General features: G+C 35.5%; 2 protein-coding genes across 2 annotated transcripts; both read left to right on the top strand.

Moving 5' to 3' along the window:
* Positions 1 to 2,359: 2,359 nt before the first annotated feature.
* LOC144842836 (spondin-1-like) lies at positions 2,360 to 4,235 on the top strand. The gene is made up of 2 exons (XM_078699384.1): positions 2,360 to 3,240; positions 3,620 to 4,235. The coding sequence occupies exons 1-2, from the start codon at positions 2,513 to 2,515 to the stop codon at positions 3,687 to 3,689; spliced, it is 798 nt and encodes a 265-aa protein (XP_078555510.1). The 5' UTR covers positions 2,360 to 2,512; the 3' UTR covers positions 3,690 to 4,235.
* Positions 4,236 to 5,475: 1,240 nt separating this feature from the next.
* LOC144842608 (spondin-1-like) lies at positions 5,476 to 10,945 on the top strand. Its single transcript, XM_078699061.1, has 3 exons — positions 5,476 to 5,730; positions 8,682 to 9,640; positions 10,028 to 10,945. The coding sequence occupies exons 1-3, from the start codon at positions 5,635 to 5,637 to the stop codon at positions 10,098 to 10,100; spliced, it is 1,128 nt and encodes a 375-aa protein (XP_078555187.1). The 5' UTR covers positions 5,476 to 5,634; the 3' UTR covers positions 10,101 to 10,945.
* The last annotated feature ends 534 nt before the right edge of the window (positions 10,946 to 11,479 follow it).

Raw genomic sequence — 11,479 nt, 5'->3', positions numbered from 1 at the left:
TTGTTAAAGGTACTCGAAATGTTTGACATTGCATGTTTTTAGGTTTGGTTTTTCTAAAACGTTTTAAACACGTTTTTAAATGTTTCCTCAAGCAGTAGGCCTACAGCCTTGTATTTAACTTCTAACTATATGATCAACATGTCCACCCATTTAAGCTTTAGTCAACACTACTACTACTACACTACTAAATGTAAATGTATCAGGTAATCAGTAAAACAAATAAACATATAATTACGTTAATGAATCTGTTACCATTTTTTTTTTGTATCTTCATTCGTTTCATTTTAAATGTAAATGTATCAGGTAATCAGTAAAACAAATAAACATATAATTATGTCAATGAATCTGTTACCCTTTTGTTTCTGTATCTACAATTCGTTTTACATTTAGCATTAAATGTAAACGTATCAGGTAAAACAAACAAAAAACATATAATTATGTCAATGAATCTTCAATTATGCTTGTCTACCGATGCCAGGTTCTTGGGTTCAAATCCATGTTGTTGGGATTTATCCTTTGCAAATAAAAAATATGATTTATCTACCGATAGGATTGGGCCGATTAGAATGCTTTTGCCAACATTCTTTTACATATTTCACAATATTATAGAGTGTAGGTAATTTAACCGATTGTAATGTAGTATTAGGATATTTTAATATCGATTGTACTGTAGTATTTAAGATTTTTTAATACCGATTGTGATATTTAGTTTAGTTGTTTTGTAGTTTAACATGTTTTAATTCCGATTGTACTGTAGTTTTTAATATGTTTTGATTCCGATTGTACTGTAGTTTTTAATATGTTTTGATTCCGATTGTACTGTATTTAGTTGTATTGTAGGTAACATGTTTTACATATGAATCTCTTGGTGCAAATTTTGCAACCAAACAGTGATTTTTAATATGTACCTATTGAGCTGTTTATCTACTTATAAGTTCATACCAAGTTCATGCAACCCAAGTCTTGTCATCGTCCATTATATAGGGGGGTCAACCATTATGACTACATAATTTCCACAATTATTGATTATATTTTTTAACCAAAAAATTAAAATGACATAAACTAGTATAGTATGAACATTTCCAGACTTTGTAATAATTACCATCTATTCATTAAACAAAACAGGTCACAGAAAGATAAACATAACCATTACCCGAGTGAAAATGGTAGATCCCAGCTCGCTATCATTAAAACATAGGTGTCTTAATTTGGCAATTGTGAATATAAAACACGACATATAGAACTAAATAACACTAACAATTGTTCCTTATATATCAAACATTAGAATGATATAAAAATTAAAATGCTACTTACAATTATATAATGAAAAAATTAACCCCAAACTTAGCTACAATCCAACGGTCTGTCAAGTGAAGACTTGATAACACAGGCAAACCCTATTTGAATTTTGCCGCCTTTTTGAGGATTTTTTAGATTTTTTCAAAATAGATTTTGCTATTTTGACACAGTCTATTTTAAGCCAATGCTCATAAGAAAAGTATGTAAGGAATCTATGAATATTCAGCTTTCTTTTAAGAAACTATCCAAAATGATTGATGGCCTACAAGTGATCTTAAATTGCAAATAAAACACTGTGGTGCTTTAGAAAATAGGTAAAAAATTGACCTCACACTGTCAGCGGGCAATGGATGGTAAGTTTTAAAACGTAAAATGACACATACTTTTTGTAACTTTACAATTTCAAACATATATCATAATGTTCAGTATTGTCTACAGTTTATTTTGAGCTACTATCCAAAACAATCCGATTTATAATAGCCGAGATATTTAGGTGGGAACATGAAAATCAAGTGTTTTGTAGAATATCACGATGCGAAATCAGTGGTATTCATGTCCCGGTGGAGTGTGTTGGGGCAATTTAGCTATTTCGTTGCTCAAGAGATTCATATGTTCCGATTGTATTGTAGTATTTAAGATTTTCTAATTTCGAATCCGATTGTACTAAAATTTAATGTGTTTAAATCCAGATAGGCATAACATAGTATTTAATATGTTTTAATTTTGATTATACCGTAGTGTTTAGTTTAGTTTTTATATATAGTAAGTCAGTATACCTACTTATAGGCCTAGTTAATAAAAGTACTATTGTTACAAAATCTTGGCACAGTACCTAATATAATAACATGCCTTATAAAAAGTACATGCTTGCTAGTTTTTGATGTTCTGTATTGTTCCTTGTAGTTTGTACTGTAGGTTACATAACAGAACGATTGTATTGTCTTCCCATTCAGTAGACACCCTTCTACATAAAACATAATACACCACACCCCTATCATAATAATGGTATAGTCCATACAAGTCGAGGTGGCCGAAAACGGCACCTGATCCCGGACTTTTTTTCGGAGGAGTGGGTTACGAGAAAATACGTAAGACAAAGTCTGAACATAAAAGTGGATGTACGTACAGTGATTGGGGTCCATGGTCTGCGTGCTACTCGTCAGAATGCGGTAAGACTTCAGGAACTCAATTGAGGGTTAGGAACGTACTCCAGATGGATGGATGTGGACCGCATGTGTGCCCTGAACCTACCAGTGAAGAACAATCATGTAATGTACCATGTAGTGGCTGTGAGTACAGTGATTGGGGTGTTTGGTCGGAGTGTTACTCACCAGAATGCGGTAAGTCTGGTACTCAATTTAGAGTTCGGGACGTACTTAAAGTATGCGGAACTTGCTCAGAACCAACCACTCAAAAACAAGAATGTAAGGACGGATGTAGTGGCTGTGAGTACAGTGATTGGGGTGTTTGGTCTGAATGTACACAGGAATGCGGCGCGAGTGGATTCCAATTTAGAGTTCGAAATGTTCTAGAGGTATGTGGACAATGCTCCAAACCAACTACTGAAGAACAGTCGTGCAATCGTGTTTGTTACAACGGAGGTATACTGACAACAAAAGGTTGTGATTGTCTGAAGACCACATACAGTGGCCAGTGCTGTGATTGCAAAAACATAGATTGTGAACTGAGTAGCTGGACCGAATGGTCATCGTGTGAGAACGCAACGAATCGCGTACGGTCACGTGATGTTGTACGCGAGTCCGAATGCGCAGGTACAAACTGTAAAGGACCTTATACAGAAGAGCAGAGTTGCGGTATCGCTTTGAAAGGAAAAGTGTTGGTGTCAAAGCCAGGATTCATTGCCCTAAACGTTATTACTGCAGTGGTGGTGACAATTAGCTTCATTTATATGGCACTATTATTTTATACTAGGCATAAAAGGTAAAGGTCATTATATTAGCATATCATCATCAGAAAACCTTTGAATATAATTGTTTTGTCATCTGCATGATTAATCAACATCATCATTGTTATCGTCATGATTAATTAACCGTAATCTTAACCGTTTTAACGCAACATAGACCATTATGATCACCATCATCACATTGATTATATCATTAAAGATATTTGATATCATAATGTAAAATTAAACTACCTGACTTTTTTTGGACGAATGTACATTCAGCCCTTTGAAAATGGAATTGACAAATACCCTGAGAATGGTCATAATAAAAATATTTATACATTTTGGAAATACGCCCAACGTTTTACAATTTGTTAAAACTACTTAAAAAATATTTATAATTGTTTTTTTTTTCAGAAATGTTGGTAGTGCTGCTACGCATGTCAACTATAGCAGTATTGACGAAAAGTCTGCTTTTATAGGATAGCGACCTTCCTTCTGTTTGGATGTATTTACGTACAACGAAGGCAAAAACACAGCTATTGCGCGCATCTAACAATCGCACTCTGCGCATGTTCGTTGGCATTATGGGCATGTTTTTATGAACGTGTGACGTGCGTACAACGGAAAAGGATTGATGAGACTGAAATTATGTAAAAGTTAAACACTGAGAAACAAATATTTATTGTATAAAATTGACAATTAACTGTGAAACGAAATGACTCGAGACTGAATAAGCTAAGAAAAGCATTTAATGGGGCAATATTGAGAATATAAACGCTACAACTTTAAATTTTGTATTTTACAAAAGCTGTTAATCAGTACTGTATAACTTGAGAGTACGTTGTTAGGTCGGTATACTTAATTCCATTTACTTAAATGATTATATTAGTATTATATTTATTAACCAGTACATTACGTTAAGCCGGTCTGGGAGCATTACATATCCTCGCTGGAACACTGAACGCCTACGTAGATCCTTTCTCCCATCTGCTATGAGGCATTTTAATTTAAGGTGGAAACGATAACTGCAATAAGTATTTTAAATCTGTATTTTTTAAACCTGCTATGAGGCATTTTAATTTAAGGTGGAAACGAAAACTGCAATAAGTATTTTAAATCTGTATATTTAAATCTGTATTTTTAACTCAATTTGTACTTTTTGTGTCCTCTTTTAACTTTTTTATATAACATCTTGTTGTCTGTTTTATGTGATTTTATTCTTTTTTACTGTTTGTGCGACAATGTTTTTAGACAATTTTAATGTGTGTACTTTCAGCCAAAGTTTCCAGCCATTTATGAGTTTGACAATAAAGTTTATTGAATTGAATTGAATTATAGAAAATTGAAAATTTGCCTTTAGATTAAGGTTTGATGTGCCTAAGGTGTCTATAGCACTGCAGAAATATATTTTACTAATGATTGGTTCCAACTAGAGACGCAACACAAGTACGTAACAAAGACAGTGATTTGACCAATCACAAGCGATGGATTATTCAAACTTTCTCTTGTCATTGGTCAACTTGCTTGCGTTGCGTCTGCGTCATTGCGTTGTCTGGTCTGGTTTTGTATAGTCTACGACGGTATTCCGATTACTTGCGTACGAGTCATATGTACATGAGACTGACGGAAAAGCAAATCCAAGTAAAATTAAAGCCCAACTCAATCCCGATCTTCTCATTTGCTCAGTTAATAAAAGTGGTATTTTACCACTGACAATGCCCACACGACTAGGCCTACTACTACTAGGCCTAGACCTTGTTGTTGTTGGTCGTTTCGGCTGCGGCGGCCAAAGAACACAGAGCAGTATCATCACAACATTCTGAACGCCTCTTACCATCTTGGAACGAATACAAATCATTACAGTACCTATATCGTTATATTTTTAACACCCTGATAGTTTCTTAAACTTGTAAATTCGAAGCTATATGATATTAAATACATATTTGTGGTGTTTTAATTTGTAGGCCTTATCTTTTTGTTCAGGCTTTCATCTTGCTCGCTTTTGTGCTCGTTTGTTCTCTCGTTATTAAAACCCCTCTGTATATGAAATATACCAAATTGGTAGGTCGAGCACGGTCGAATATTCAACCACAGTACGTCTGTACAAAAGACTACTCAAAGAAAATGATTGTTATCGATTTTGGAAATTCCTATTTATTTCTAATCAATCGATCGACGTCGACGTTCTGCAGTAGTCACATACTAGATTGAAGATGGACGGTAAAGCAATTGCAATAATATTCCTGTTCGTAGTAGTAGCTGGGTTGGGACTTTTTTTCGGAGGAGTGGGTTACGAGAAAATACGTAAGACAAAGTCTGAACATAAAAGTGGATGTACGTACAGTGATTGGGGTCCATGGTCTGCGTGCTACTCGTCAGAATGCGGTAAGACTTCAGGAACTCAATTGAGGGTTAGGAACGTACTCCAGATGGATGGATGTGGACCGCATGTGTGCCCTGAACCTACCAGTGAAGAACAATCATGTAATGTACCATGTAGTGGCTGTGAGTACAGTGATTGGGGTGTTTGGTCGGAGTGTTACTCACCAGAATGCGGTAAGTCTGGTACTCAATTTAGAGTTCGGGACGTACTTAAAGTATGCGGAACTTGCTCAGAACCAACCACTCAAAAACAAGAATGTAAGGACGGATGTAGTGGCTGTGAGTACAGTGATTGGGGTGTTTGGTCTGAATGTACACAGGAATGCGGCGCGAGTGGATTCCAATTTAGAGTTCGAAATATTCTAGAGGTATGTGGACAATGCTCCAAACCAACTACTGAAGAACAGTCGTGCAATCGTGTTTGTTACAACGGAGGTATACTGACAACAAAAGGTTGTGATTGTCTGAAGACCACATACAGTGGCCAGTGCTGTGATTGCAAAAACATAGATTGTGAACTGAGTAGCTGGACCGAATGGTCATCGTGTGAGAACGCAACGAATCGCGTACGGTCACGTGATGTTGTACGCGAGTCCGAATGCGCAGGTACAAACTGTAAAGGACCTTATACAGAAGAGCAGAGTTGCGGTATCGCTTTGAAAGGAAAAGTGTTGGTGTCAAAGCCAGGATTCATTGCCCTAAACGTTATTACTGCAGTGGTGGTGACAATTAGCTTCATTTATATGGCACTATTATTTTATACTAGGCATAAAAGGTAAAGGTCATTATATTAGCATATCATCATCAGAAAACCTTTGAATATAATTGTTTTGTCATCTGCATGATTAATCAACATCATCATTGTTATCGTCATGATTAATTAACCGTAATCTTAACCGTTTTAACGCAACATAGACCATTATGATCACCATCATCACATTGATTATATCATTAAAGATATTTGATATCATAATGTAAAATTAAACTACCTGACTTTTTTTGGACGAATGTACATTCAGCCCTTTGAAAATGGAATTGACAAATACCCTGAGAATGGTCATAATAAAAATATTTATACATTTTGGAAATACGCCCAACGTTTTACAATTTGTTAAAACTACTTAAAAAATATTTATAATTGTTTTTTTTTTCAGAAATGTTGGTAGTGCTGCTACGCATGTCAACTATAGCAGTATTGACGAAAAGTCTGCTTTTATAGGATAGCGACCTTCCTTCTGTTTGGATGTATTTACGTACAACGAAGGCAAAAACACAGCTATTGCGCGCATCTAACAATCGCACTCTGCGCATGTTCGTTGGCATTATGGGCATGTTTTTATGAACGTGTGACGTGCGTACAACGGAAAAGGATTGATGAGACTGAAATTATGTAAAAGTTAAACACTGAGAAACAAATATTTATTGTATAAAATTGACAATTAACTGTGAAACGAAATGACTCGAGATTGAATAAGCTAAGAAAAGCATTTAATGGGGCAATATTGAGAATATAAACGCTACAACTTTAAATTTTGTATTTTACAAAAGCTGTTAATCAGTACTGTATAACTTGAGAGTACGTTGTTAGGTCGGTATACTTAATTCCATTTACTTAAATGATTATATTAGTATTATATTTATTAACCAGTACATTACGTTAAGCCGGTCTGGGCGCATTACATATCCTCGCTGGAACACTGAACGCCTACGTAGATCCTTTCTCCCATCTGCTATGAGGCATTTTAATTTAAGGTGGAAACGATAACTGCAATAAGTATTTTAAATCTGTATTTTTTAAACCTGCTATGAGGTATTTTAATTTAAGGTGGAAACGAAAACTGCAATAAGTATTTTAAATCTGTATATTTAAATCTGTATTTTTAACTCAATTTGTACTTTTTGTGTCCTCTTTTAACTTTTTTATATAACATCTTGTTCTCTGTTTTATGTGATTTTATTCTTTTTTACTGTTTGTGCGACAATGTTTTTAGACAATTTTAATGTGTGTACTTTCAGCCAAAGTTTCCAGCCATTTATGAGTTTGACAATAAAGTTTATTGAATTGAATTGAATTATAGAAAATTGAAAATTTGCCTTTAGATTAAGGTTTGATGTGCCTAAGGTGTCTATAGCACTGCAGAAATATATTTTACTAATGATTGGTTCCAACTAGAGACGCAACACAAGTACGTAACAAAGACAGTGATTTGACCAATCACAAGCGATGGATTATTCAAACTTTCTCTTGTCATTGGTCAACTTGCTTGCGTTGCGTCTGCGTCATTGCGTTGTCTGGTCTGGTTTTGTATAGTCTACGACGGTATTCCGATTACTTGCGTACGAGTCATATGTACATGAGACTGACGGAAAAGCAAATCCAAGTAAAATTAAAGCCCAACTCAATCCCGATCTTCTCATTTGCTCAGTTAATAAAAGTGGTATTTTACCACTGACAATGCCCACACGACTAGGCCTACTACTACTAGGCCTAGACCTTGTTGTTGTTGGTCGTTTCGGCTGCGGCGGCCAAAGAACACAGAGCAGTATCATCACAACATTCTGAACGCCTCTTACCATCTTGGAACGAATACAAATCATTACAGTACCTATATCGTTATATTTTTAACACCCTGATAGTTTCTTAAACTTGTAAATTCGAAGCTATATGATATTAAATACATATTTGTGGTGTTTTAATTTGTAGGCCTTATCTTTTTGTTCAGGCTTTCATCTTGCTCGCTTTTGTGCTCGTTTGTTCTCTCGTTATTAAAACCCCTCTGTATATGAAATATACCAAATTGGTAGGTCGAGCACGGTCGAATATTCAACCACAGTACGTCTGTACAAAAGACTACTCAAAGAAAATGATTGTTATCGATTTTGGAAATTCCTATTTATTTCTAATCAATCGATCGACGTCGACGTTCTGCAGTAGTCACATACTAGATTGAAGATGGGCGGTAAAGCAATTGCAATAATATTCCTGTTCGTAGTAGTAGCTGGTTTGGGACTTTTTTTCGGAGGAGTGGGTTACGAGAAAATACGTAAGACAAAGTCTGAACATAAAAGTGGATGTACGTACAGTGATTGGGGTCCATGGTCTGCGTGCTACTCGTCAGAATGCGGTAAGACTTCAGGAACTCAATTGAGGGTTAGGAACGTACTCCAGATGGATGGATGTGGACCGCATGTGTGCCCTGAACCTACCAGTGAAGAACAATCATGTAATGTACCATGTAGTGGCTGTGAGTACAGTGATTGGGGTGTTTGGTCGGAGTGTTACTCACCAGAATGCGGTAAGTCTGGTACTCAATTTAGAGTTCGGGACGTACTTAAAGTATGCGGAACTTGCTCAGAACCAACCACTCAAAAACAAGAATGTAAGGACGGATGTAGTGGCTGTGAGTACAGTGATTGGGGTGTTTGGTCGGAGTGTTACTCACCAGAATGCGGTAAGTCTGGTACTCAATTTAGAGTTCGGGACGTACTTAAAGTATGCGGAACTTGCTCAGAACCAACCACTCAAAAACAAGAATGTAAGGACGGATGTAGTGGCTGTGAGTACAGTGATTGGGGTGTTTGGTCTGAATGTACACAGGAATGCGGCGCGAGTGGATTCCAATTTAGAGTTCGAAATGTTCTAGAGGTATGTGGACAATGCTCCAAACCAACTACTGAAGAACAGTCGTGCAATCGTGTTTGTTACAACGGAGGTATACTGACAACAAAAGGTTGTGATTGTCTGAAGACCACATACAGTGGCCAGTGCTGTGATTGCAAAAACATAGATTGTGAACCGAGTAGCTGGACCGAATGGTCATCGTGTGAGAACGCAACGAATCGCGTACGGTCACGTGATGTTGTACGCGAGTCCGAATGCGCAGGTACAAACTGTAAAGGACCTTATACAGAAGAACAGAGTTGCGGTATCGCTTTGAAAGGAAAAGTGTTGGTGTCAAAGCCAGGATTCATTGCCCTAAACGTTATTACTGCAGTGGTGGTGACAATTAGCTTCATTTATATGGCACTATTATTTTATACTAGGCATAAAAGGTAAAGGTCATTATATTAGCATATCATCATCAGAAAACCTTTGAATATAATCGTTTTGTCATCTGCATGATTAATCAACATCATCATTGTTATCATCATGATTAATTAACCGTAATCTTAACCGTTTTAACGTAACATAGACCATTATGATCACCATCATCACATTAATTATATCATTAAAGATATTTGATTTAAAAAAAATTTAACTACGTGACTTTTTTTGGACGAATGTACATTCAGCCCTTTGAAAACGGAATTGACAAATACCCTGAGAATGGTCATAATAAAAATATTTATACATTTTGGAAATACGCCCAACGTTTTACAATTTGTTAAAACTACTTAAAAAATATTTATAATGTTATAAAAACTTTGTTTTTTTTCCAGAAATGTTGGTAGTGCTGCTATGCATGTCAACTATAGCAGTATTGACGACGAAAAGTCTGCTATTAAAGGATAGCGACCTTCCTTCTGTTTGGATGTATACGAACAACGAAGGCAAAAACATACAGCTATTGAGCGCATCTAACAATCACACTCTGCGCATGCTCGTTGGCATTATTTATGAACGTGTGACGTGCGTACGACGGAGAAGGATTGATGAGACTGAAATTATGTAAAAGTTAAACACTTTACATTTTTAAATGCTTTTTCTTAGCTGATTCATTAAAATGAGGCAATATTGAGAATATAAACGCTACAACTTTAAATATTGTATTTTACAAAAGCTGTTAATCAGTACTGTATAACTTGAGAGTACGTTGTTAGGTCGGTATACTTAACTTAATTCCATTTACTTAAATTATTATTATATTAAGTATTATATTTATTATTATAGAAAATTGAAAATTTGCCTTTAGATTAAGGTTTGGTGTGCTTAAGGTGTCTAATATAGCACTGCAGCAATATATTTTACTAATGATTGGTTCCAACTAGAGACGCGACACAAGTACGTAACAAAGACAGTAATTTGACCAATCACAAGCGATGGATTATTCAAACTTTCTCTTGTCATTGGTCAACTTGTTTGCGTTGCGTCTGCGTCATTACCTTGTCTGGTCTTGTTTTGTATATAGTCTACGGTACCGTACTTTAGCCTTTCAGAGACCTATTTGAAGCCTACAAAGCAAACATATTAATGATAACAGGGAATAATTGTACATACTTCACGATTGTTATCTTGTACATACTCATGTACCCAACTTAATTCGAACAAAAATAATTATTGACTTTTTTATAAATGTCACTTATTAAAATGTTATACTGTATTTTCCAAATGAAATTGAAGTTATATAACGAGCCAATACGCTTATTAACAGTAATAAAAGTAATTTGTCAAATATTGTTGTATTATTGTTGACGTATAGTATAGGCCTAATTGCATGGATATGAAACAGTTTAATTTCAACTTGCAAGCTATATTATCGTAAAATCGGACTTAAACAGACGAAGAAAAATAAACACAAATTCCAACAAGACCAGGCACCAAAAAACTTGAGGAAAAAGAGCGCAGAGACGTTAATTATGTCTCATTCTAGAGTTGAAATTAAAAAGCATCAACATATTAATACCTACTTTTGAGTGGTGACTATGACTACAACGATCTTCATTTAACATTACATGGATATATAAGTATTTGTAACGAATCAATACAAGTATTTGTAACGAAGGCAAAAACATACAGCTATTGAGCGCATCTAACAATCACACTCTGCGCATGCTCGTTGGCATTATTTATGAACGTGTGACGTGCGTACGACGGAGAAGGATTGATGAGACTGAAATTATGTAAAAGTTAAACACTTTACATTTTTAAATGCTTTTTCTTAGCTGATTCAT

This window comes from Antedon bifida, chromosome 5, assembly GCF_963402885.1.
Source record: "Antedon bifida chromosome 5, ecAntBifi1.1, whole genome shotgun sequence".
NCBI classification, from domain to species: domain Eukaryota; kingdom Metazoa; phylum Echinodermata; class Crinoidea; order Comatulida; family Antedonidae; genus Antedon; species Antedon bifida.
Note: the sequence above shows the minus strand (reverse complement) of the source record. Positions and strands in the feature narration are given on the sequence as shown.

Bases quoted from the DNA above. Each gene is read 5' to 3' on its own strand.
- LOC144842836 (XM_078699384.1), top strand. From the start codon at position 2,513: ATGGATGGATGTGGACCGCATGTGTGCCCTGAACCTACCAGTGAAGAA. The intron at 3,241-3,619 runs GTAAAGGTCATT...TTTTTTTTTCAG, and splicing joins TTTTATACTAGGCATAAAAG to AAATGTTGGTAGTGCTGCTA.
- LOC144842608 (XM_078699061.1), top strand. From the start codon at position 5,635: ATGGATGGATGTGGACCGCATGTGTGCCCTGAACCTACCAGTGAAGAA. The intron at 5,731-8,681 runs GTTTGGTCGGAG...AGTGATTGGGGT, and splicing joins GTGAGTACAGTGATTGGGGT to CCATGGTCTGCGTGCTACTC. The intron at 9,641-10,027 runs GTAAAGGTCATT...TTTTTTTTCCAG, and splicing joins TTTTATACTAGGCATAAAAG to AAATGTTGGTAGTGCTGCTA.